This window comes from Saccoglossus kowalevskii, chromosome 7 (genome assembly GCF_978046115.1).
Source record: "Saccoglossus kowalevskii chromosome 7, keSacKowa6.1, whole genome shotgun sequence".
NCBI classification, from domain to species: domain Eukaryota; kingdom Metazoa; phylum Hemichordata; class Enteropneusta; family Harrimaniidae; genus Saccoglossus; species Saccoglossus kowalevskii.
The window spans coordinates 23,048,308-23,074,943 of NC_140647.1; the positions used below are offsets into that span (position 1 = coordinate 23,048,308).

The 26,636-nt window shown below is 38.3% G+C and overlaps 1 protein-coding gene across 2 annotated transcripts; it reads left to right on the forward strand.

Annotated features, from left to right (window-relative positions):
- Positions 1–319: 319 nt before the first annotated feature.
- Positions 320–25,877, forward strand: LOC100367312 (uncharacterized). 2 transcript variants are annotated; one of them, XM_002734701.4, is made up of 4 exons: positions 320–461; positions 19,666–21,162; positions 21,562–21,715; positions 21,927–25,877. In XM_002734701.4, the coding sequence occupies exons 2-4, from the start codon at positions 19,688–19,690 to the stop codon at positions 22,662–22,664; spliced, it is 2,367 nt and encodes a 788-aa protein (XP_002734747.1). In that variant the 5' UTR covers positions 320–461; positions 19,666–19,687; the 3' UTR covers positions 22,665–25,877. The 2 variants fall into 2 exon arrangements, with proteins under 2 accessions (XP_002734747.1, XP_085357445.1); XM_085501319.1 differs by lacking the exon at positions 320–461 and adding an exon at positions 9,570–9,743.
- The last annotated feature ends 759 nt before the right edge of the window (positions 25,878–26,636 follow it).

A 26,636-nucleotide genomic window follows, 5' to 3' on the forward strand; every position in this document is an offset into this window, starting at 1 on the left:
CCACGGTTCTTCTAGTAACTGTGTTTTAACAAGGTCCGGCATTTAGTCTGTCACGTGACTTACATGTAAACAAATGACTAGCGAGTACAAATGTATTCCTCAATGTCCAGACTTTCAAACAATATGTGGTAAATAAATGTTTTGAATGAGAAACAGATAACAGGTAATTCTTTATTCAAAATGCAATAACACCCGTCCCTTTTTTTGCAATTATTCCCAAGCGTTGTTGGTTCTACCGTAACACAGAAATACAAGTACGTCAATTCACACCAATACGCTAATAAGCTACTTTGCAAGGTCATTCTAGCGCATGCGTCGTCGCGGTGAATGCATTTTAATATCACTCGCCAACATCGCAGTCGAGACAGGAGGTTTCAGAAAGCAGCGCACAGCGTCAATAACCCTTCATGATTTAGAACACATACCGAAGTCTTATCGACTTATTCTATCCGAACCCAAAGGTAAGTTCTACGACCTTTTTTTTCGCATTGACGATGTTTTCTCATAAATGTTCTGTTCATATACCCTGATTTTCACCGTCAAAGGGCTCACGGTCGAAAGTAAAGAATCTGCCTATTCATATTACGTCTTTATTAGGCCACCCTGGTCCTGGTATCTATTGTATGCCATGTAACACGACACCTCAATTGATCTATGCGCGATACCTAGACACCCCCTCTAAAAAAAACGCGTGAAGCCAGACATAGGCTAACAGATACATCGTTATCACAACGTCAGAAATGGCGTTCCGTTTCCACTTTTCATTTAGCTTTCATCGTGAATAGTGGGCGCTATGTCTAGTGCAAACGTGTGACGACAGGGCCTTTTGTGTTGCGTCTACCGCTCTGTCGTCGGCACGTTCACAGTTGCTGCGTGACTGCTACTAAACCCCCTGCTTAATTTTACGTGCAGCGGATTTGTTCCAATGATACGATCGCAGTTTATTTTACACAGCGGTGGCTCGTCGCTGTGGAAACGATGCTGCCGACGTCTTCAATTTCATAAACCTATTTAAAGACAAGAAAAACGGATATGTTTATGGTTAATGCGAAAGAGGGTATAGCTGCAGGGCTATGCAAATGAAAATACTCATCATTAAGCCGCCATATTGACATATAGACTGTCTGTTGTAGCATTTTGTAGTACAGCATCAGATGAAGAGATTGTCATGTTTTGTGTGACCTTATGATTCGATCAGATGAACAATTTAAATAGTTTCCCCTTGCTTGGGAAGACTTCAAAAGAAAACGATCGTAGAAAAACAATACAGTTATAAATAAAATAAATAAATATTACATGATTTCAGAACGAATCGCTTTATTAATAGTAAATGTGGCAATTTGCCCATGACCCAGCAAAACCACGACGAACCACGCTTTAGACAGTTAGGCCATGGGTTTAAATTTAACGCCGGTCATCTTAAATAAATATATCGTCCAATCGAATAAACAAACTATTAACAGTATTATCGCTAGAATATAGAATTTCGTTGTATGATCGAGGATGCGTGACGATTACATATACCTTCAATGATGACGCGACTTATTATGAATATTGTCACATGGCAGCAAGATAACGTCACGGTCACGCGCTACTCTGCGTACGGCATGCATGGCCGCTACGCTATAGCGAATGATGCAAGGACACCGGGGTTTCAAAATTAAATTATAAAAAAAAAAAAATTTGTTCACATTCTTGACTGTAGTTTCACTCATGTAGAAAATCGCAAGTATATTCCCACATGGCGCGTTTTTGATATCTCTCTGATATGCCTGCGAGAACACACGATAACTTGACTGTCTTTGATTAGACCTTGTACTGATTAGTCTACCTATTCGTGCTTTGAATGGTAAAACAATAATTACAACTGCACGAGACTTTACCGCGTTTCTGTCCATTGTGAATTATACCGCGCGTATCAAACCAGATCATTGCTGTGAAATATGGCGCCATGCCTCTAGTAACCGATAGAGTACGACAGCTCCGATACAACTTTGAACTTTGATCTAAAAACGCTTTGATTGAATCCAAACCGATTGAAAATCATCAAACAGAATTCTAGCGCACAGTCGTCGGCTATTCTGTCCCGGTATACTTCTTTCCTCCCTCCCCTCTATAAAGAGAAATATTTTTAAAAGGAGAAAGTTCATCCACGATTGTGTACGAAACATATAGTTAATACAGAAGTCACGGTAACTAATTTGTTGATAACTTTGCGCTAGAGTGGTGATCGCGTACACCTCGGTGACGGTCATTGTTGAAGGCGACATGTTGTTTTACACTTCTCTTATTGTAGCCCATATAGTCGTGCGCATTCATGAGTTTTGTGTAACCCACGGTTATTCCGTTAGTATGTTATATTCATGGGAACTTCGCAATGCTCATGCCCAGTAAATCTGATTACTCGTCGGCTGATGAAATATAAATAAAAGGTCAATGGATAATAAAAGAATCGGTTCCCATAGCTGACAATTTCAGGCATCTCGTTTGTTCCCCATTTGATACGGTCACGATCTTATCATTGGTAGAAGGCATTGTGCGTATCACGTGATAGGATGTTACGTCATCAAATAGCAGTACGTCATTTTATTAGTCGCGTTCAGTTGGTATACTAGATAGTGCTGACAAATGACAGATTTGAATTTACCGTGCTATTCTGAAAACAAAATTGTAAAATGTCCGAGTCGTTGAATGTTCACGCCATGAACAAACTTAAAACGCAATAAAACCGATAATATACATTCACGTACTATTTTTTGTTATAGTATGCGGGTCAGTATGAATGATTGTACCACTGCCCGGCATTTCTCTGGAAATACTGCATAATTTGTTCAATCCTAATCTGCAATTACATGCCGTTATTATTAGGGGTACTCAACCATTATGAAATTGCATCACGTGACCATGGCACCCCCCCGATATAATTATGTTAGGTCAGAGGAGGCCAAGGTCACATAATATAAAATTAACTCAGCTTCATTGAGTTCAGTGTTCTGGTATGTTACAAACACGTATACTTATAATACGCCTTTTGATCAACTTCAAAACGCATGGCAACGTTCATTCAGCTCGCAGTTGTATGCATTGTATGTTTCTTTAAATAAACCACTCATTTTTTTTGTCTGGTGATGACATTTCAACCATCACAATGCTTTCACCTTTACGTGTGTTTGCTTTCACGTTCACTAGTGAGATTACTTTTGTCTCCTTATTTATTTATTTATTTATTTATTTATTTATTTATTTATTTATTTATTTATTTATTTATTTATTTATTTATTCATTCATTCATTCATTCATTCATTCATTCATTCATTCATTTATTTATTTATTACATCGCTGATAACAGTATTTGATACATATTAAAAGAAGCGTATTTTTTACCCACTTCGTTACATCTGTGTTACTCCATTTCAGACGGGAAAGTAATCGACTTCAGTGATAACTGGCATTTCTATTTTTGGATACGATTCCTTATTATCGTTCAATTGTATGTCAAAGAACGATCACGGCGACATTCCGGAGCTGTCTGCAATCAGTTGGCAAATATTATTTTCAAAATCATCCGTTATTTGTCAAAGCAATTACATCGGGAGTGTGGAGACACGTTCGTGTATGCATTTCATTCGTAATCATCCGTACGTGTCTCAATGTGACGTCACACTACAGGGTATATTTCACTTTCCTGGCTACTGTATTACGTATACCATGGGGTAAAAGACATTCTTTTGCCTCCATGCGTATACCATGCACTATAGTTAAATAATCAAGGATTTTGGAGCTGCGTGTCTAAGGTTTCAATTATTTCACCGCCTAAATTAATTTCATTTTGTTTGTTACATACTCATCATATCATACATTTGAATTTAGCGGCAAAATACCCGAAAACAACTTAAGATGAGGTGATAAAGATTGACAGTATTAAATTGGCAAAAAAAAAAAAAAAAACTCAGCCATTGAGTGAACTCGTTTCAGGCAACACTATATACATAGTATCAAAAGCAGCCAATCAATGCACATGATTCAACAAAACACTATATAACTCGAATCAAAATCGGCCAATCAATACCTTATACGTACGTATTACCTTGCATCTGGAATCAAAACAAGCCAATCATTCCACACGTTTCGCTTACTCTGACTGTCATCTAAATTCAGTTTACTAATCCGTTCACACGTCATATATAACTTGAATCTAAATAAACCTTATAACCTTATATTTGGAATTATAATCAGCCAATCAGAGCACATATTCCATGTAACACCATATAATTAGAATTTTAATCAGCTAATGAGAGTACACACTTCATGTGATACCATATAACCAACATCATCTGGTGCGTTGTTGTCATGGCATGTCGTAAAACACTCTGGTGGTTGCTACCCCAATTTGCATATTTTGTCTCGTCCTTGTCAAGCACTCCCAAGATGAATCTTCACTCAGAAATATCAATCGAAACATCACTTATAAGTGAAACCATTATTGGATTTCTTTGCAGGCATCTGCTGCGAGGAACAGCTTAAAGCGGGAGAGTCGTCACCTGCGCATGCAGAAGACGGCCATAGCGTGTCGTTATTTAAAAACAAGCGTCTACCCATGAGCCTTTGTTTTTTTTAGCTTGCGTTGATATCGTCGATGTGGACTCAATACCCGCGCGTGTGCAAATGACGACCCCCTCCGTTTTAAGAAGATTAACGTGAAATATGTGAACACTGATTATACTGTGGTCAAAATATTCGCTTTTCTGTAATTGAAATCGTATCGTATATGCAAAGTCCTGCAGTGGGGTATTCTGAGAAGCGCTAGGTTTCTACAAATAAATGACGCTTACTCAAAAATATCGTGTTGAGAGATGTGCTGAGTTTCAGCGCCAAAAAAACGTTCCAAATATTGGCGACGTGGCTACGATCAGTTCACACATAAACTCAACGTAGAATAATAGCCTCAGGGACATACTAGTAGTTGAACAGATCGTTCTGACCCAATATTACGACACCATTTTATGGTCATTGGACACAACTTTACACATCATGTGAAGCAGAAATAGGCCAGGGCTGTCTCGGATAAGCATTACAACTCGACTCGCGGGATTACGTTAATGTATAAGTTCCTACCGCTAAGCTATGGCTATTCCAATAATTTCATTCACAACTACACATAGTACGCCGTGTTGAAGTATTCCTAGTGTAAACCTGTGGTATATCCTATTTATCTCTCTTCATTGTGCGATTGATTTTTCCCTGCCTGCTTTCTTTACAGATTTCTGAACAGAAGGCAACTCATGTATTTGTGGCGCGCCTTGTCTCCGTAAACTCAGTGCCGCAGAAAGCATTTCATTACCGAGTTAATAATAGCATTTCTTCCAACTACGGCATTCAGAAACTGTAGTGACATGCCCTTATGGTAGATACAATCTATTTTACCAATGCCACCCATGTCAAATACTAATATGTCTCACAATCTTTTTGTCATTTAAATTGTCATTAACACCACGCATATACAAATCGTTCATGTTTTCACTCAGTGTCACGAAGTAACCGAGAGTGGCAGTCACCTTCACCGTCGTCGCTAAAACCTCGCAGATTCCTTCTTGTGTCACGCTCAATATTGTTGACGTCTATTCGTGAGTGGGGATTGTGAGGGTGTTCCATTAGATTACTGAAAACAGGAATGACAGGCAATAACCTCGTTATTTCTGCAAGCTGAGTTAGACAGTATGCTCAGATAATGTGTAACATGTTTTATGATTGGACAAGGCACCTTTCTATTGGTAATTGAATTAGTGTGACACAAATAACACGATGTCTGATTGGCGAAGACACAATCACGCCGCCGGACGTTTGTATATACATTGAATGAGTCACGGTAAATCCCCTGATCGAGTTGCCGCGTACAAGCAGCAATACAGACAGTTTTTTCAACGTATAAAATATCTTGCCTTGTATCACAGTCCCATCATTAACTGTGCCTGTATGTATCATTCGATTCAACGATGAGTTTCTAGCTTAGAAATGTCGAGGGTTTTAGGCTCGCGATGAATCTAAAGCCAGAATCTTAAGGAGAAGGTGGTTCTCTAAACCACGATAGTACTTGAAATATTCTCACAGTTTTCAATAAATGAACTAATATTATATAGCACAAAACGCTGTAATGCATTTTAAGCTACAAGTTGTATTATACTCAGGCTGTAAAACTATTTATGGCATTTAATTTCACTATGTTGATGTTTTGTGCACATTCACTGGCACTGTGTTTTAATTCCACGAGTTTTACAATTGTTATTTTACGTGTTCACGTAGATTTAATTTAGCGTATTTTACTTATCAGCGAATTCAAACCCAACGAATAATTAATACATTTACAGTATTTAAGATTTATTCCTGCTTATTGGTGCTTATTTTAAATCGCAAACCCATTTTACAGAAAAGTACGATGCCACGATATGTGTGATTTTTAGAAATCCCTGACCCATTTCAGTACCGGCTGCTGTTCAAATTTACATATTGTCTGGCTGAGCATTGATAAATGTGTTCTGTTATATTTTCTGTATAGACGAACAATAGAGTGATAAGCGGAAACAAACTGGAATATGCATGTGTGACGATGATACAACTCATTCAGTCAGTAGACTGGCCGGTCCATGGCTTGAGTGATCAATGATCTTTTTACTAGAAAAAAAGTCTAGATCAATGAATGTATTTCTAGAATTCCCTCCTGGTGGTTCTAGAACTCCCCCCGAGTGTTCTGGCTCTAGTTGGTGGTTTGCTCCCAGACAATTTACCGCATAATGCAATAGTGCAACGTCATGATCGTGGTTTAACAGGAGAGATACGTTCCGACATGAATGTCATTTAATCAAAAAACAAACAAACAAACAATAGTTAATAACATAATATCGTTTCCCAAGTCCAGCTGATTCTACATCTGCAACGTTGGGAAAATCGTTTTGCGTGAGATATCTTCTTCCATCTTCATATATCTGTCGATATTTCTCTAGCTTGATTACCGTAATTTACAAATACTGCTGATATAATGTGTATATACTTCTCGTGAGCAGATGTACTGAGAGAAATATACAATCGAACAAGCAAAGCTGACACGGACAAAATAAGTGCTTATGATGTACGGCTGGTTGTGATGACCGTGACTAGGCGAGTGCCTCGCAGATGTAGTTCGATGTCGGGTCACATCGGGTCGGCATCCGAATCCTATTTAACGCTTTCAGAAATGCCTCTGTCTGAAATGATGGAAGCATTTTATCATCAGTTTTGTTTAGTGTCACGCATTTCCCTCGAGTCGTGCTCATTAAGCAAGGAACATTTTTAATAGGACTTTGACTAAAAGCTTCTTTTTACCGTTCATAATTTGAAGTATATAGGACGATCATAATCACCCCTGAGTGCATTCATGTCGCTAGGGTTTTGAAAGGGCAAATCAAATGATTGTGTTTAGTTTGACCCTGCGAGTTATCTATGTTCACCGGTTTGAGTTCAAGATAAATATCGGTGCTCAGTTTGACCCCTTGGGTTCAGCATAAATATGGATGCTCAGTTTGACCCCTTGGGTTCAGAATAAATATCAGCTCAGTTTGACCCCGGGTTAATACATATCGGCGATTATTATGACCCTCTAGATGATACAAATCAGGGCCCACTTTGATTCACTGAGTCCATGAGTAGTATTTGTGCCCATTCAGTTCGAGCTGCCCGATTGTTACATACAAGTTTTTAGTTATCGGTACGCCACATTTTCCAATGTGCTCGTTAATCAATATTGAAACGCTTTTTGTTAACAGTGCCTGAACAATAATATACCTACATACAACGCATCTAGTACTCTGTAAACCGATCAGTTGTTAAAATTACCTTTTTTTAAATATTCTATATGTCAGTGTTTTAGTTCCGATGCCATCCAGTCCGCACTCGATGATATTCGATTAGTGTGAAATGTATTACAAGTGTCACTCACGTCTGAAATGATGTATCGTTTAATAAGGAACACATAGCAACAGGCTGCAATCAGTTTCCCCCTAGGGGTGCAGCAAAAATCCAATGAATCTGTCTGTGAGTCACGCGCAGTGATATAGTATTCTACGCGCGCACAGTCAAAATATAAAAAAAAATTATTAGTTTGATCGAATCTTGAAAATAACATATAAAATTAGTTGTAATAATGTTACAGGTCATGCAATATCAATTCTAGTATGCTGTACTATTTCATGCATATTATTTCGCGGATATATTATCTGATTAACTGGTCGTATCACGTACCACGTGAAATAAAACCGCTACAACATTTCTGAGGGTCTTTTAAATTTGTATTGGTTTTATGTATAGTTCTTATTGAAAACGTAATTGTCAAATTTGTGCCTGTGGGTTTCTCTCTTAAACTACACAAGTTATTACTTATATGATATAATTTCTTTTAGTTGCTCAAGGATATACATGGTCTTTATACAAGGTCACTGAACCAATCAGAAATTTGCATTTCATTTGCATAATGAGAGTACATATCATGTCGTCGCAGCTTGAATACATCGCAAGACTGTGCAATGGATATAGCTTTCAAACCGGGTTATCTGAGGTCGATTACCACTTAAAATTATTCGTCTACGCGGTAGACGTTCAAAAAGTGTTCGTTTCTACTTGAAGTTCGCCAAGTTTCAGAACTCCACTAGCTACTGTAAATTTTTCACTGGGTTTCAAGTTAAATTTTGCTGATTTACCATTTCAGGCATATTCAGTGGGTTTTAAATTCAAATTTTCAATATTTAGATAATGTGTTCTATGCTAAATCTTACATATTCACTGGGTTTTAATTTAGCGCATTTTCCAGTCAGCGAAATAAGCAAAATTAAAACCCAGTGAATAATTATTCCTCTTTACAGTATGTGCACGTCACATATTTGGGTACCAAAACACCGACTTGTCGGAGTCCCCTGACTTTTACACTGTGGTTTTATTTTATGCCGGTCATTAAACTACAAAACACGGTCACAAATCCATGAAAATGGTGATTTTTAATCCATTTACCACAGGTTACTATGGTAAAACTTTCTCACCATATCTCAACTTGAACATTTTGTTTCGTTAATTACATATTGTCAAATAAGTCTTATGTAGTTATAAGATGGGTACTTATAATTGTAGAGAGTTATTAGAATATTTGAGGATTACTGTTACTTTTTTTATGAAATTGTGCTTTAACATGGCTTACTGTGGAAATTGTCTCTCTTTTTGCATCATTTTAAGCAGGTTTTTTTTTTACAAACAAATATTTCATTCTGAGCCAAAAAAAAAAAAAAACAACACGAAAAGTTCAGTTGACGACCTATTTCGAACACGACAATGTATGGCTAAAAACTTGAATAACGTATAGAGTCACGGCCTGTATGTAACACATCAGACAGTCGCATTACAGATCGTGAGTCTAATAATGACTAGCAATTCCTGTCAGCTCATGCACGTCAGAGCACAAGTAAGCGCAAAACCATCATTATTTTGTTTTTACAATTCCCATATACTATAATGTTAGTAAAGTTTAGTTCGATATCGTTAAATTCAAAACTCTCGTTGAAGGCAAATAATGTTCAGTTGCCTATAGTAACCCAGTTATTGACAAGTAATCCATCAACTTTTCGTTATATCATTAGCGGTGAACGTTTGCACACCAGCTCGAAGATTGAACAGAGCTAGTTTTGCAAGGCGTGTTATGATGACAGGGACGGACGAGGAGAGTGGAGGTGACAACCGTTTTATTTTTTTGGATTCCTTCATATATGGCTATGAGTGTGTTAATGCAAAGTTGCGTACAAGATCCTGATTGGTTACCCAACCATTCGTTAAATCACGTGCCGATGATTATTCAAAACCCGAAACGGCTTGCTATATATATCTGACAACATGAATGTTCTTTTCATTGCTTTGTTTTATCAACACATCAAAAAACATCAGATTCCAGCTGTCTGCCACGGCGTATTCAGCGTCTCCTGGGCGAATCTGCCAACGAAGACAAGGCGAAAACAGTGTAAGAGATCAGTAACAATTGACCCTTGCCCCTATGATACTGCAATAGACATTTTACGAGACATCAAAAAGATCAGGAAAAAAAAGTCAGATACAATGATATGAAATATCGAGGATCAACCAATATTTTGATACTCTGTGCGTGATACGTTGCAACGATAAAATAGTAGATAATATATTGCCGCGTATTATACAACCTTTGACTTTTAACAGATAATTTCCTATACCATCAGCTTTGATAAATGTGACAACAGAGCTGATTTTGTAATTGCGCTAATCGTATGTCCAATTTATGAATAATTTATGTATTTAACGAGTTAACGGGCGGTGGTCGTCGTGCCGCGTCCTGTTCGATATGGGACTCATAGCGACGTATACAACGCGTGTAAAATACATTGTTTATTTAACTCGAACACGCGCTACGAGACGACCACCGCCCTTTAAAGATGCGATATCGAACCGATCCGACTGGGTTTTTTTTTCAATGTATTAACTTGAAGCAGTGGCTGATTGGCGGGTATATGTCTTGATCTTCTTATTGGGAAAATGAGTTATTAATGACCTGTTTTCTCTGCAGTGCACCAAATTTTCTTCATTCAATAAAATTATTAAAATGAACATATAATAATGATGTTGTACAAACATGGTGACGGCCCTGACACTCATTTATCGCTGACTAGCATTTAATTAAAAGAAGTAAAACGCATGAAACTGTTTTATTCATTCTTGGCAAATATCTTAATACTTATCTTGGCAAGGGCTTTTTATAAATCGCATTGTAAACTGCTTTATTAAATTAATCGTATCGCCAAAAAACAATCTCACAGAATTAATAAGCGACTGTACATGAATAAATATGCAAATCACTTCACGGGGTTACGTCGTTCAGCTAAATGCAATATTTTGAAAATACGGTCATTTTAGATCTGAAACGAATAGCTTTCAAAACACACATCGGAATAAATATTTTTATAAATATCGGAATAAATAATTATGCTCCGGCATCATAATTAGCAACATTACAACTACAACAAACGTATTTTGAACGGGGTGGATGACCCCAGCAACAATATTGTGTTTAAATTTGTAGATACATTTGCCATACGGCAATTTACACAAATAGATGAAACAAATTGAACGGGATATCTTGCTTCAATTGATTATATACGCCCCTCAGTATTAGTTCGACTCCTCCTGTTGATATTGGTTTAATCCGACTAGTTTTCATCAGATAACGATCTCGTGACGAACACAGCAAACAGCCAGAGTTAGCTGACAATGCTGCTGTTCCGGTTTGCGAAAAATATGGTGATGACAGTAATACCGCATGAAATTGTCAGGTTGTCGGCTGTTGGACACTCTTTATGTTTTAAATTATAACGCAAATACAAAAAAAAAAACATTTTGTGTCCTGCCCATTCTGTCATTATATATGATGTATTACGTCATTAAACCGCAGAGATAATAACAGTTACGATGACTCTTAGGAGCGATCGTCTGTCGATGAGATATTGTTGCGTAGCAACGACGCAATGCAATGTTTCGCGTTTAGAGAAAGGAACATTCTATGTACGTTACCAAGCAGCTTACACTCACAGCTTAATACGAAATTCCACTAAGGGGTTCTGCTTTGTTCACATTTTCAATAACCTGCCTATCTTTGTTTTATCGCATTTACACAGCCGAATCAACTCGAGTGTGAATTTCATACAATATATTAATTCAAATATGTTTTACATTATCATATTTCAGAACTACACATATTAATTTCAATCCTAAGTGGTGTTGTCCTTCGATCACATTTTGATTAATTATTGCCTTCCGCTGTCATGTATAGACGTTTGCTATTAATTCTTCATGTACGTAATCGCTTATAAAAAAACAAAACGGAACGTATTAAATAAATGTTAAACCTCTACGTGTCTGAATGATAGCGGGAAATTGTATAGCTTCAAGGTGCATCAAGGTGAAAATTCCCATTAAATATATGAATCACGCAAGCATTTGTCCTAATTTCGTTGTTACATTTTACGGCGCATACGGGTATTAACATTTAAAATTGAAATCCAGTCACCGACCAGCCATCGTCTGGCTGATAACAACAACAACAACAACACGTATGATGACGATGACGACGACAACAACAAGGACTACAGGGATGACAGCGTCAAGAGCAACATCTTGACGACGACAGTTACACCATTCGGCAGCGCCAACACGCAAAAGCGCGTTCGCGAGATTCTTGTATTGAGTAAACACATACTACTAGTATGTTCATACGTACGACGCCGAAAGATTTACAGACCATTCCAGTCACGTACATGCAGGGTGATTTCATCCCATCCGATGAAGCTAAAATATAAACTAAATGGGGGTTCAGACCGCCGTTCAGTCTTGGTTTGGCTGTCACCAAATGATACCGAGAGAGGGGCGCGTCGTCGTCCCAATGTGTAACATCTCACATGACACATTCCAAAGACAGCGGCCTATTTCCCTATAGTATTCGCATATGTTAATTGGTTAACACTTTAGTATGAATTAAATGTGATATTCCCCATGTGTATTCGAAGTCAGTTGAATGAAATTACACTGAATACAGAGTGCACACAACGCTACACCAGCGTAACTACCGGGTGAATTTACTATATATAGTTGATTTTGTTACACATGTTCAAACTGAAATTCTTTACGAAATTATGTTTATCTCTGCCAGTTACGATTATCGTGAGTTCAAGAAACAAAGTTTTTTTTTTTTTAGTCTTGATGTTTCAGGAAATGTTTATGTATATTTGGGCGATAGAACTCTTACACATGTTTTTTTTTTATGGGGGGGGGGGGAGTGCTTATTTGAGGTCGGGTACAATCAGTACCATGAGATGATAGTTCGGTTCTGTAGTCAGCAACAAGTGAAATGCGATTTGAGAGTGAATAATAGCACACGCCTGTACTCCCGCAGCAATTAAATTTAAGCACGTTGTAGGCTGAAATTTACGTTTTTGAAGCTGTAACAATTGCCATATCTCTGATACACAACAAACTGTAAGTTATGTTTATTTAGATTGGCGGAGATTGTCGATTTCAATCGAACGACGGCATGGCGTGTTGATTCTGACATGACTACATAACCGAGTTGCCGCCACATTCCAACTGTAACATTCCGCCAAGACACAGAAATGTTAATTGCTGGGATCCTCGACATAACAGATACACACAAGTTGATATTCGACACACATGCTAAGGAATGTAATGTATATGCATATTGCTCGTGTGATTTTCTGTACTCTCTGTATACTATTTAATATATGCGGTATATAACTCACGCAATTGTCTATAATCTGTCTATATGATATATGCAGTATATAATAAATGCAATCGTCTGTGGTATCTAATTACCCTGATATATGCAATATATAACTATGTAATCGTGTAAAGTCTTTTTAGTCCCCGTTTCAGGCGCAGCCTGAAAGACGGGCTATTAATTCTTATTTCCAGTTTCCGTCTGTGACGTCTCTAACATTTTCTCAGAAATTCTGCAGCAGATATCGATGAAACTTGTTAGGTTGATGAAAAAGTCTCTGCCGAATATGCACGTATTTTTTTTCCAGATCTGAAAATCTTAAGTGGGTTATTTTAACGATTTTCATCCAAAACTAATGCCAGGGTTTTTAGTGGTGTCATAACCTGGTCATGACCTTGGCGGGAACTGTGACATTCATGTCTTGTTCTACTCTGATATATATGCAATATTCCACTATGCAATCGTCTATATTCTGTCTACTCAGATATATGGAATATATATCCACATAATTGTCTATAATCTCTTTCTAATATTATATATTCAATATATAACACTAGCAATCGTCTTTGGTCATTGCCTAATCTTATATGTAGTATATGACCATGTAATCGTCTATATTCTCTGTCTACTCTAATATATACAGTATATAACCAATGTAATCGGCCTACTCTGATAAATGCTGTATTAAAAAGTGTTATCGTCTATTATTATGTGTAGTATATAACCTGAGCAATATAATATTAAATACGATTCACATCGCTATTTCATATGGTAACAGTATCAGGTAACCGTCATATAAGCCATTGCCCTGGCAACTCAATTATTTGCAGCGCCAGTGAGCAGCAGTTCCCGGGCACGAGCATGGATCAGATTTATAATTGCTTGATCCCTTCACCCCGGCGTGTGATAGAAACGTGTTGCTTTCACTGTGTTTAGGCTTTACTCCACTTATATTCACCGAGAGTTTGTGGTATCAGCAGGTCCTGCGACTGGTTTGACCCCCCCCCCAACGTTGTGTATTTTTTGACTAATATACCACATGAACATTTGTGTGATAAATGACCAAATGCACGTGACAAACGTTAGCCAATCCAAATAAGGGACCAACTATTTGAAATAATAGGGATGTTTGGAGTATATGATCCTTGCATTTTTTTCGCGGTATCCTGTCTGTACAAAAGTCGCCCCCCAATGATCTCAAATGATCGACACCTAATTACGTATATTTACATAGTTATGTAGACTCTTTGTTTTAGTTATAACGATGCAATATGGATGGGAACGTGAAATTATCAATACTTCTATTTGACATAGTGTGCTTGGCACATTGGATTAGGATTCACCAAGATCTTAAAGCGGTGCTCCGTTGCCCAGAAATGTTTGTCACATGAACAGCATTAATTTTACGATAAACCATAATCCAAATTAATTCAACTTTTTCTGGATTTCTCGGTGTTCCAATTCAAACATTTCCCACCATGCACTAGTTTGATATATCTATATTTTGAGGACAGTTTTAGTGTTATTGTAGACTGGCTACGAACGAGGCTGCAGATCATGTGACGTACTTGGACAAATATACCATGTGATACTGAAACCCATCAATCGTCTGTTATTACCAGTATTGACGTAATGAACTTCGCCCTGATACTTGCTAGTCAGTCTGAAACGACGCTACAAGTACCTGCCAAACATAAACTCGCATTACAATGCATTCCAAGTAAAGTCTTAATAGATTTTAATGCATTTGAAGAAAATTGCAGCATAACTTTATTGCTTTTACCGATCCCATTTTTACAGTGCGCGTTACAGTGCGCGTTCCTGACCTGTGCAGTGTCGTCATTACTGTGATTGTTATTTGAGAAGGTCATATGGAAAACAAATTGTCGTTGCTATGTCTTTCGTTAATATATTTGGAGAAAAAACATTACATTACAGCGAACAGACGTGGCCGTATACAATACGTTGACAATGTTTGAATCGTGCGTCTGGGTTATACTTACATAATGACAACTTTTCAACTCGCTTTATAAATTCAAGCACACCCCATTGATGTCACATAATGGTGCAGATTATTGGCGATTCCCATTTGAGTTCCTATCGAAAATTGTTTATGGTGTATTTGAATACTTATCGTGAGTATTTGCGAGCCAAAGTTGTCATTAATGGGTCATGCTGCTTCGTATATGATTGCGTGCATTGAAGCGAATTATCATTTTCTAGCTATCCGCATTTCTCTGCCAAACACACCACGTACAAATTATTGTGTATTTGGCATCTTGATTATAAACAAACAAGTTCATCAGAACCAAAACTAAACTGCTAATATTATTCACAATAACGACAAAATATCAAAATATCCGTATTGCGATTCAGCTCTCCAATGCACCCCATTAACATACTATACAATTCAATTCAATTTAATGCGGTGGTGATTGTGATATTTATAAAATCACATCAGTTTCATTCACAATTAAGGTCACGGAAAGGTGAACGGCTTTGAGCGTGTCGATTTCATTATTAGATGAAAAAATATCATAACTATGTATTATACTGTGAGCATGTAACAGCTGATGTTGATCACGTGATATCACCGCCGTGACGTCATTGTTTTATTACAGGACTTTGTCGTATTCACAATCACGCTCGAGTCGACTATAGTTCTTCCACCACATATGGTTACACATGTTTATTCATTGAATTGCACAGCGCGAACTTATAACATATTTGGTAAAGAGACGTATTTTCCATTTCTGAATTGTCAAACCCTTTTTCATGTATTTTGTGGAAAATTCAATTTTATTTCAAATCGATCTTAAGATGTGACACCGAGACCATGATCTCTGTCAATTTGATGATAAAATCGATGTCGATCCTATGTACGCCGTCTTATAAGCGAGGAGGATTAGCGCGAATTCGACGGAGATGGACAGTGGTCTTTAATGATATTATGCCTTGTTTTTTAAAAGGGCATGATCTGCGTTTCAATTTAGCATTGTTTTTAATCTTGAACCTTAAAGCGGGGGAGTCGTCACTTGCGCATGCGTCAGATGGCCATAGCGTGTCATTGTTTACAAACAAGCGTCTACCCATGAGCCTTTGCGTTTTAGCGTGTTGTTATCTTATGCGTCAGATGGCCATAGCGTGTCATTGTTTACAAACAAGCGTCTACCAATGAGCCTTTGCGTTTTGCGTTTTAGCGTGTTGTTATCTTTGCTTAGGACTCGATTCCCGTGCGTGCGCAGGTGACGATCCTCCCGCTTTAATATAAGCTTTGCGGAATCAACTGAACGTATGTACATGTGCATGTATTCTATGCATGTGCAAATATAATGTAACCAATTTGCATACTATTATTATGAATATATGTCACATGACATGTATTTACTCATGAAAAGTGTCATTGGTGTGATAAATCAACAAAGGTGGCCAGGTTTTTATCACTCCCGTGTGTGTGTGTGTGTGTGTGTGTAAGCGTCCGTTCATTCGCCTTCAAACTTCACACATACATTTTCATGTCATGATCCGATTTAAGATGACCATTTTAGTGTCCAAAAATAAATTTATATGTTGTCCAACATTTCGGTCATCCATGAACAGATTTCATTCAAATCGAACCAGGGAAGTTAAGTGTATAAAAGTTATAAATTTAAAGCGCGGTGGTCGTCGCGCAGCGCGTGTTCGAATTTCATGTAAATAAACAATGTATTTTACACGCGTTGTATACGTCGCTATGAGTCCCACATCGAACAGGACGCGGCAAGACGACTGCCGCCCTTTAATTTTGCTTGCGCTGGAAAAGGTGAACTCCGTTGAGTATACCGAGTACAAATGCTGTTATTCTTGTATGGCTTTGGAGAAGCTGGCTCAACCAGTTAGAAATGAAGCAGTATTTGAAAAACTTTTAAAAGCTAGGTGCCAGCACTGGCAAGGAAGCGTAAGTGACCAAGTGAACTTAAATCAATATAAAACTTCGCTATGTATTGATAAGTATCTTCTGTTTATCGATTTTAAAATTCTTCAAGCCTCGGTATTTGGGATAAGAGTACCTGCACACAAATTAATTTGGTTGATACTTATAGGTCCCTGGGGTGAATAGGGTTCATATGGTCTGCATTCTGAACATACTCGAAGACGTACGAGTATCATTTTTGTTTTGAATGTCGATTGTGCCACGAATTGAGAAAGAAACATATACATCACTCCTACGTGAAAAATCCTTATATAAGAAAATTTACAGTTTTCATGTCTATTCATTTTTATTTTCGCATAACGCTAATGCTGTTACGTTCATATATGGCATGTTACGTTATTACTATTACGTCTATATGTGATGTAATACTCTAATACTGTTACTTCCATATATGGCGTTTTTACTTTGGCATCTATACATGACGTATAACGTTATTAATGTTACGTCCATATGTGATACATTACGTTAATACTGTTTCGCCAAAATATGATGTGTAACGTCATTACTATTAAACCAAAATGTGATGTGTAACGTTATTACTGTTACGTCCATATGTGATACATTACGTTAATACTGTTACGCCAAAATATGATGTGTAACGTTATTACTGTTACGTCCATATATGGTACATAACGTTGACACTGTTACGTCAATATATTACGTGTAACGTCATTACTGTTACGTCAATATATGATACATAACGTTAATACTGCTACGTCAATATATGACGTGTAACGTCATTACTGTTACGTCAATATATTAAGGGTAACGTTATTGTCACGTTCATATCAATTTATTAACACCATAATATTATTAATGTTACATTACGTTCATGTCAGCTGTTACATATCGTCTATTGGAAGTATAATCTCTAGTTAAGATGAAAACCTTCTTGATTATTTCGCCAACAATTGTATCTAGGGTCAATATATCCTATATACGTGATTGTTAATTGGGTATCTGATGACGTCAGTGACATATTGAATTGCTTATTGCCGGAAATGACCCAGTGACGTAGAGTATGAGAGATTTCAGTGGAATTCCATTCGAGTATTACTAGGCCAACGTAAACTCTTTTATTATTCGCTGGGTTTTAATTTCGCTATTTTCGACAATACGTTCAGTCAGTTAAATTAAAATCCACGTGAAAAATTACGATCGAAATTCAGTGAATATGCTCACAATTGTGAAGTTTAAGTGAAAATGAATGTTTTTACACTATATATTAATTACAATGAAACGAATACTTTTACGGGAAAACGCGGAATATTTATTTGAGTGATGCAACGTACTACACTCGACGTTCTCGCAGACAGTTTTGAAAATCTCAATCACGATAACTTTTAGTCACGTGCTGTTTAATTTCCTCTCTGGCTGTCCCTATCTGATACTTGCCTTGAAGATGTACATTATCGCGATAACTCCTTTGATACCGTTAGTGACTGACGGTGCTCCCTATACGCGGTATCATATTTTGGTAACGGTATGAGTTCAGTTGAAGCGCAATTGAAACAAAAAATCGATTACGCGATCTAGTCCAGAGGAGCGATTAGCATAAGCGAAATGCATTAATTTATCATTATCTAGTAGCCAGAACGGCAACGGCGAGGCTAAACTCGATGAGTGATGAGTTTGCCGCTATACACAATGGATCGTTCAGATAGCTGTAATCGTTTTCCTTCCCCGCGATATATGTAATTCAGCTATTGCGGTGGGTGCGCGACGTTTGTAACGATGTCTGTAACTGAGGAAATCATCCCCCTTGGAACGCCTGCACGCATTCATGGCGCCGATGCGGTGACACAATGACACTCAGGAACAATCCATGTGCAACACCAATGGCGCGTGAAGGTGACTAGTGTATTTAGGGACGTTACCCATGTGGAAGTTATCACGCAATAATACCGCTCAGCACTGCAGACATGACTGGAGTTATACCCAATAACACGAACGTAAAGCAGTATAATAGTACAATGACATGTGGAAAAAACATTGACTTTTTTTAGTATTTGTGTTTGCTACCTGTTCAAATGGGGCTAAGGTCATGACTGTGAACAAAAATTACATTGTTCTCTTCCATATTGCATCTCAACATGTAATGTATAATATTGAGTATTTGTTCCACGAAACTTCGTACGCACAATAACAATCACTGCGCATGCGTATTAGTGTTTCTCGTTTTTCATCGAACGAATACCTTTGTGTGTGCTACAAAAGCATCATTTTTTACGATAGTTTTCGATAAATACTAACATAATCTGGCCATCAACACGCAGTGTCAAACAACAATGTATCTGTTCACATGTAATACAATTACTGGCATGATATTGTTATATATTCTAAACTATGTACGTTTTCTTGTTTTTAGTTTGGCACCAAGGCAGAGCAAGATGGCGGTCTATACACCCGGCGATGAGAACTTCACAAAGCTCATGGCCAAAGCAATAAAAGATGGATTCCATTTTAAGAAAAAAGATATCAAGATTGGTGTTGATCTCGTGGAAGCAGCACTCAAACAGCTAGATTTCTTAAAGCTTGTGAACAACTACCCACAAGTGACCGAGGATCCGGTTGTCATACAAAATGCCATGATGAGGTACGAGAAGAAGTGGTTGCCAATGGCGGCGCAGTACAATCCTACAGCTCTCGTGCCTCCACTTGACGTGGAATGGATTTGGCACGTCCATATGCTCTGTCCCCATGACTACGAGAAGGACTGCATTGCTCTTGTTAACACTGTAGTAGACCATAAACTCATGAGCGCGCGACAGCGGAAAGATGGCTTAGACAGAGCTAGAAGTATCTGGAAGAGTAAATACCCAGACGAGCCATTTGACATTGACTTTCAGTCAGTATCAAAGAAAAACATTAATTTTGAAAGCCAGATTTCATATAATATATGCCAAGCCATTGAGAGACAGCGAGTCTTCTATTACCAGGTTAGTTTGCCACATTATAGGAATAGGGTGTTTCTCAAAAACGCCTTGGTCAGATATAAGATGATGCTTTACTTGAAGAAACAAAATCCCGGAATATTCCTGGTTCCTTGTTACGACATGGATCTAATTTGGCACTCTCACCAGCTTCATCCACATATATACAAAGCAGACACGGAATTCTTACTTGGAAAAATGTTCAAACACGACGACTCAGTCACTGATCGTGAACCTGGTTCCAAATTAGTCAAGGCCGATCTTATGACGAGAGAACTGTGGAAAGCAGCTTTCCAGGAGGAGTTTGCAATAAGTGGTACAATGTACAGAGGCAATCCACCAAATGAACTAGCAACTCTTAGTCCGCAGGATAGTTTAGTTGTACAGACAAAAATATGTAAAGTATACGTACAACGTATCTCCATTGACCAGCCGATGGGTCGCCAACGTTTCGTCCTTTCTGCTCAAATCTCCAATGGCTCTCGCACACTGATCAAGTTAAAAGGTCCTCAGCAGGTGTGGGAAGCTAAACCTACGGAAGGACTTGCCAAGTTCAAGTTCAACACAGCCAAACACACATCGTTACTATTCAAGTTGAAAACACCGTCAGCCATGCCTTGCTGCTCCCCTGGAAAGCCTCTTGGCATCGCGACCATTGATATACGGCGAGTATTGGATGAAGTACTGCTACGTGGAGTAGGCACATCTACGTACACTATAGCTATAATGAACGAAGGTCATACGCCTGGTGACAATACTATGACCATAACGTTAAGAATTGAGCAATCGTTTATTCAAGGAGAAAGTCTCCTGCGGCTTCAGCCTGGAAGATATGAACCAAAGCAGCCGCAGCAGATCCTTGACACTGTGACTCACCTTGCCCTTCCACTGAAAGCACCTTTATCGAGTGGTATAATTGAGGCAAGACATAGGTAGGTTTATAATGCGATTCTAGTGTAGAATTATTTTTCTTGAATACGGCGTGCACTAATTTTAATTTGGCGTGACGTTACGTGACGCGACGCGACGTGACGTGACATGACATGACATGACATGACATGACATGACATGACATGACATGACATGACATGACATGACGTGACGCTACATGACGTGACGTTACATGACGTGACGTGGCGTGACGTTGCATGACGTGACGCGGCGTTACATGATGTGACGTGACGTGACGTTACATGACGTGACGTGATGTGATATACTAAACAGTCAAACCACTAAAGAGAAACTGAACGTCACCTTATGTATACTTTGATGCTATATAAGATGTTACAAAATATGATATGATATGATATGATATGGTATGTTTTTCCCAGGGTGTTGAATCACTACGATCGCCATGTATTTACAGTACGGCTGTTGCAATCACCTGCCATGATGTTCACAGTTATTGAGGTCATGGACAATTCAGAGGTTCTATTATCAGTTGCTCACATTGTTGGTTCAAGTACTTTGCCAAATCGTGATCAGGTAAGGAGTATATAGTACACAGTGCGCATAATATTTATGTATTTCATGTAATACCCCACACAGTTATTAACATAATATAATATAATATAATTTGGGGTGTTTGAAATACTATTTGTCACGGTCACACTAAAGTACGCCGTCCAATTTTCGAGTTAGCCGTGCGATAATCGTATAATATCCCAGTAGTATTTCTCTTGCCTTTCTGTTTCAGGTGGACGATGAGCTCCAAGGCTTCCAGTGCACATTCAATCCCAGAGAAGGGCAAAGAGCAATGTTGATAAAAGGGCCACGGGGCGACTTTGGTGTGTGCGTCGGGCAGTGGGTTGGCTTCCGTGCAGGGGTGCCAGGTGTTCCCGGAGACAAAGACGCCAAAAGACGCGGAGTACGGGGTACGCCTGGTAGTCCTGGTAACCTCAAGGTGAAATTCTATGGTTTAGCAGAAAACGAACCGTTGGCGAAGAAGGAATGGAGTATGCAGCATACGGGCAATACGTTCAATATCGGGAAGCACGTATCGCTAGATGTTAGAACCGGTCGAATTACGCTTGGGGTCACATCGGATGCCCCACAGAAAATCGCAATAGCGTTTAGCGTATCCGTATTGCATGTGCTGTGCCAACCTAAACCCAAGAAGCCCGTCGATTATAGGAACAAGCCACGCGCCGCGGATCCGGATTCTATGGTATTTCTGCTAGCTGCTGGATACTACTGTTATTTACCGTATCATACCCTCTATTTAGAAGCCACAAGTGCCTGCGCTGTTGGTGTATCAGACTGTGATTTCGGCTGTGATCATCACGACGCCGGTGGGATGGATGCAATAGGAGATGCCGGTGGATGTGGTGGATGCGGCGGTTGCGGTGGATGTGGCGGGTGTGGTGGGTGTGGTGGGTGTGGCGGCGGTTGCGGTGGCGGCTGCGGCGGTGGTTGTGGTGGTTGCGGGGGTTAGGCAAACCAGCGTTGTTCCAACAATGTGTTTTGTATTATGTGATATATTATAGTCAAACTATTAGGGACCAACAGGCTTTTTGATTAGTTTTTTCACAAATTACAAATCACTATGTCAATACACTGAATTCCGTCTGAGATTTGTGATTAAACTTGTCACTGAGTTTACCAGAGTTAAATAAGCTGCGTTGTTATTTCTTGTTTCGACTCTTGTCAGTGCGTCAGTGTTAGGAGTTCGGTAAATCCATCTATAGTTGAAGGTCATGCAGTTGACATGCTTTATTATTAATCAAACGCTGGAATTGTAGACAGCGGCACAAAATGACTCTGAGCATTCGCAGAAACTAGTTATGAAATTCTTTTTCGAGTTTCAGAAGTCACACATGGCTGGTCGTATTTTCGCCTTTAGGTACATGGCAAATTGCGTAATTTTTACAGACAACTTGATAAAAACACACTGCATGCGGCTATAAAACGGTCATAAGTCAATCGATAATAATCGAACACACCAACTTTGTTACAGATATGTTTACCAATTGTGCTGTGTGATTCGTTCACACGTGCACAATAACTTTGGATGTATTTACATTTGTACTTGTTTAAAAAGTATACAAAACTGAAGAAAAAAAAAACATTTGTCTTATAATGACGTCATCTTATATATGGTTCATATCCTTTTTTTGTGTTCTACTATAACACTCTCCGTGACTTTGCCACGATTACAAACTTCGATCCGTACACTGCCAGTTGTACACATTATTATAACGACTGTGTTTTAAATTATTTGTATAATATCGGGTTTCTCCGGTTACACGTAGGCAGCTAACCCAGTGCAAAAACCGAGATATCATCAGGCACCGCGCACACTGGTGAATATTGCCAACAGGTGTGACTTAAAGCGCATGCGCACATTGTTGAATGCGTAACAGGGATAAATGAACGTATGACGTCATTGTTGCGTAATGTTGTGGTTGCTTAGGCACAGTCAGGCATATTCAGAACAGTCGTGTAAAAACAATGTGATGAATATTTTTATCTTCAGAAAATTACGTTTTGTTTATTTACCACGTTTTGTTCCATGTTCCATTCATACTAGTCTGAGATTGATGTAAACGTCTCGGTGATGTAGTCAATTGTGTTTCAACTGTTTCTCACATTGAGAAAGATAGTCCCACACCAAAAATGTTTTTCTTCAAGTATTTGTACTTTGGATTTAAAAAAACAAAACACGATGTAAATATTTTCTGCTACTGAATTCCAATCTTATAACCAGAAAGTTGGGCATAGAGGGCGTAGTTTAACTAAACGACTGATAAAACATCTAAACAGCTTAATGTCATACTGTAACACATCGTGGTATCAATTCTTTAAGGGATTCCTTGCTGGTGGGTATGTCCCATGGACTGTGTCGAATTGTGATTCAGCATCCAAACTACTTTAACGTTTCTTTCTAAATATTTTCCTTGTTTTGTGCAAGTATCGTCATTATATGACGAGGCAAGCGAATGTACGTACGTTTGTGTACGTGACTCACCACCACGTTGTGGTCGCCCTTTACAATACAGGGACGGTAAATATAACGATGGTGGTGGACTAATAAGACGGTATAGCAGCGAGTTCTGGAAGGGGTTATTATTTTTAATTAGGTTTTTGTACTTACCTAAAAACTGAAGCTTAACCCCAGCTTAATTAATCATACAATGATTGCATTTTGATTGATCGATTAATCGATTGATTGATCGATTGATTGATTGATTGATTGATTGATTGATTGATTGATTGATTGATTGATTGATTGAAAAAAAATTTCGATTCAAAATCTTCAAAGTTTGCCATAACATTCAGTTCGAATCGTAACATTTATATCGAATCCGACCATCCGTCCTCTGGAATGATTCGTGCTATCAACAAATGAAAATGAAGCTCAGCAAACCTTCCACACATACAAAAAATGGACTTAAATAAATTAATCATACCAAATTTGACAGTGCATGTAATTTACTTATTGTTTGTTTTGTTGTTTAAACAGATTTGATTATTGTTGTATTATTATTATTAATATTTTAGTGAATCTTCCAATTTCCAACTTTACTTAGCGATCGATCATTATTATATGTACTTGTTCTTGAGGAAGTAGCATGTACTAGTATATTTACTAAATATACCTTAGAAGCAAATGGTCGCTGAGATCTCGTTGAAAGCGAGAAAGCGACGAGACTTCAAATTGTGTTCCAGTAAATAGATAACCGCTCTAGAGGGCGCCGTCTATTCACATTCAGCCGAATGGATTATTGCGCAAGACTTACCGACAGCCCTGGACTAAAGGTGAAATATGTCGCCATCTTGAAAGGCGTTAATAAAACGTTATCTCAGTAGCAAGACAAGTTTCGTGGCTGTTTCACTAAGCTTTCACGCGGAGATCTCGTTGATCATTTGTTCATGAGGTCTAGTATTAGGGTTGACTCGGATTGTTCAAGTGTATGTATATTATAAATGTCATAGAATATGACTAAGTTTTCAATCGTACGTTAACGTTTTTGTACAACTGAGTCTGTCATTTGGACTACTACGCAGTGAAATCGCTTCATTTGTAGTTTACGGTGTTGAGCGCCACCTGTGGCAACCATAGTTAATAACGTTTCGTTTTTTTTTTATATCACAACAACGTTCGGACGAATAGACGGACAATGTCACATTAACGTGGTCATACATTACAATTTTGTCATCTTTGCGTTGTCATGGAATTCATGTATATGTGACCAGTGATAATACGTCATAGCGGCGGGTATAAATGACTCATTTTTCACTATATTCAAAATATAGTGCGACTACTAGTAGTACATTATAATGGTATTACTTCAAGTTGTTTGGTGTTTGGTATTTATAAAATAATTTACCGTCCACTGCAATCTCTCCATATAGTAATTAACCAATAAGTAATAATAATCACTTACACTGCGCAAATTCACTGAATAACTCCACCAATTACAACTCTTGATCTAAGATGCCATCGCCTGACTTACGTACATATAGCTACAATGTTACGTTTCAGAGAACGGACAATAGAGCCAGTTGATCCTTTAGCTCTGTCCATGTAAAGATTTTGCATAAAATGAAATGGTGAATTTAGCGCTTCTTCAATATTTTACTGTTGAAATAATTTGTGAGTGTCTGTAATTTAATAATATATAATATAAAGGTAACTTCAATGTCACTACCGGCTCGAATTAATTTGTTGTGTGAATGTATGTGCTAATTTCAGTATTTTGAGAAAAAGTGATGTCATAGTTTGTACACCGCAATTAGAATATTTATCGCGTAAGGGAATGTATCACGTGACCGCACACAGGTCATGTGCACTATTTGATTCAAAATAGTTTTAACATTGTGGTCTATGGAAAGTTTAATTGAAGAATGAGATCCGCTTCAAAACCTGCTTCATGATCATGATGCAGTTGGAATCCTTGAATTCATTGAATCATCATGCATTGCTCGACGTTAACCTGGCGTGTGTGTCACGTGGTATTCGTATCTACCAATCCACTAATTATCTACGTGCACACGCCATTCAAAGATAACGTAGTTGGGCGATAGTGCATTCCGCGCAAATTGTTACATCCACGTTCCTTGGTGTTTTCATGGCAGTATGAGCCCGAGATTTGACCTGCTTATTTTCTCTCCCTGAAAGAATAGTACAATTGTTAATGATAAACAGTCATATGTTTACATTTTTGCCAACTAGCTTGACAATGTGCGATACCAAATGTCGCTCGCTGGTCAACACAGGCTCACGACCTGCTGCGATAACTTTTCCCATAAATTGTTTTATTACCAGGAACACACACATGTGTATTTAATAACAACAGTAGCAAACAACGCCGTTATTTTATCTTCGAGTGCAATCGACAATAAACAGGTGCGACGGTCTATTCTCGGGCGGACATCCGGGTATTTTCACCACCGAAAACGCTCA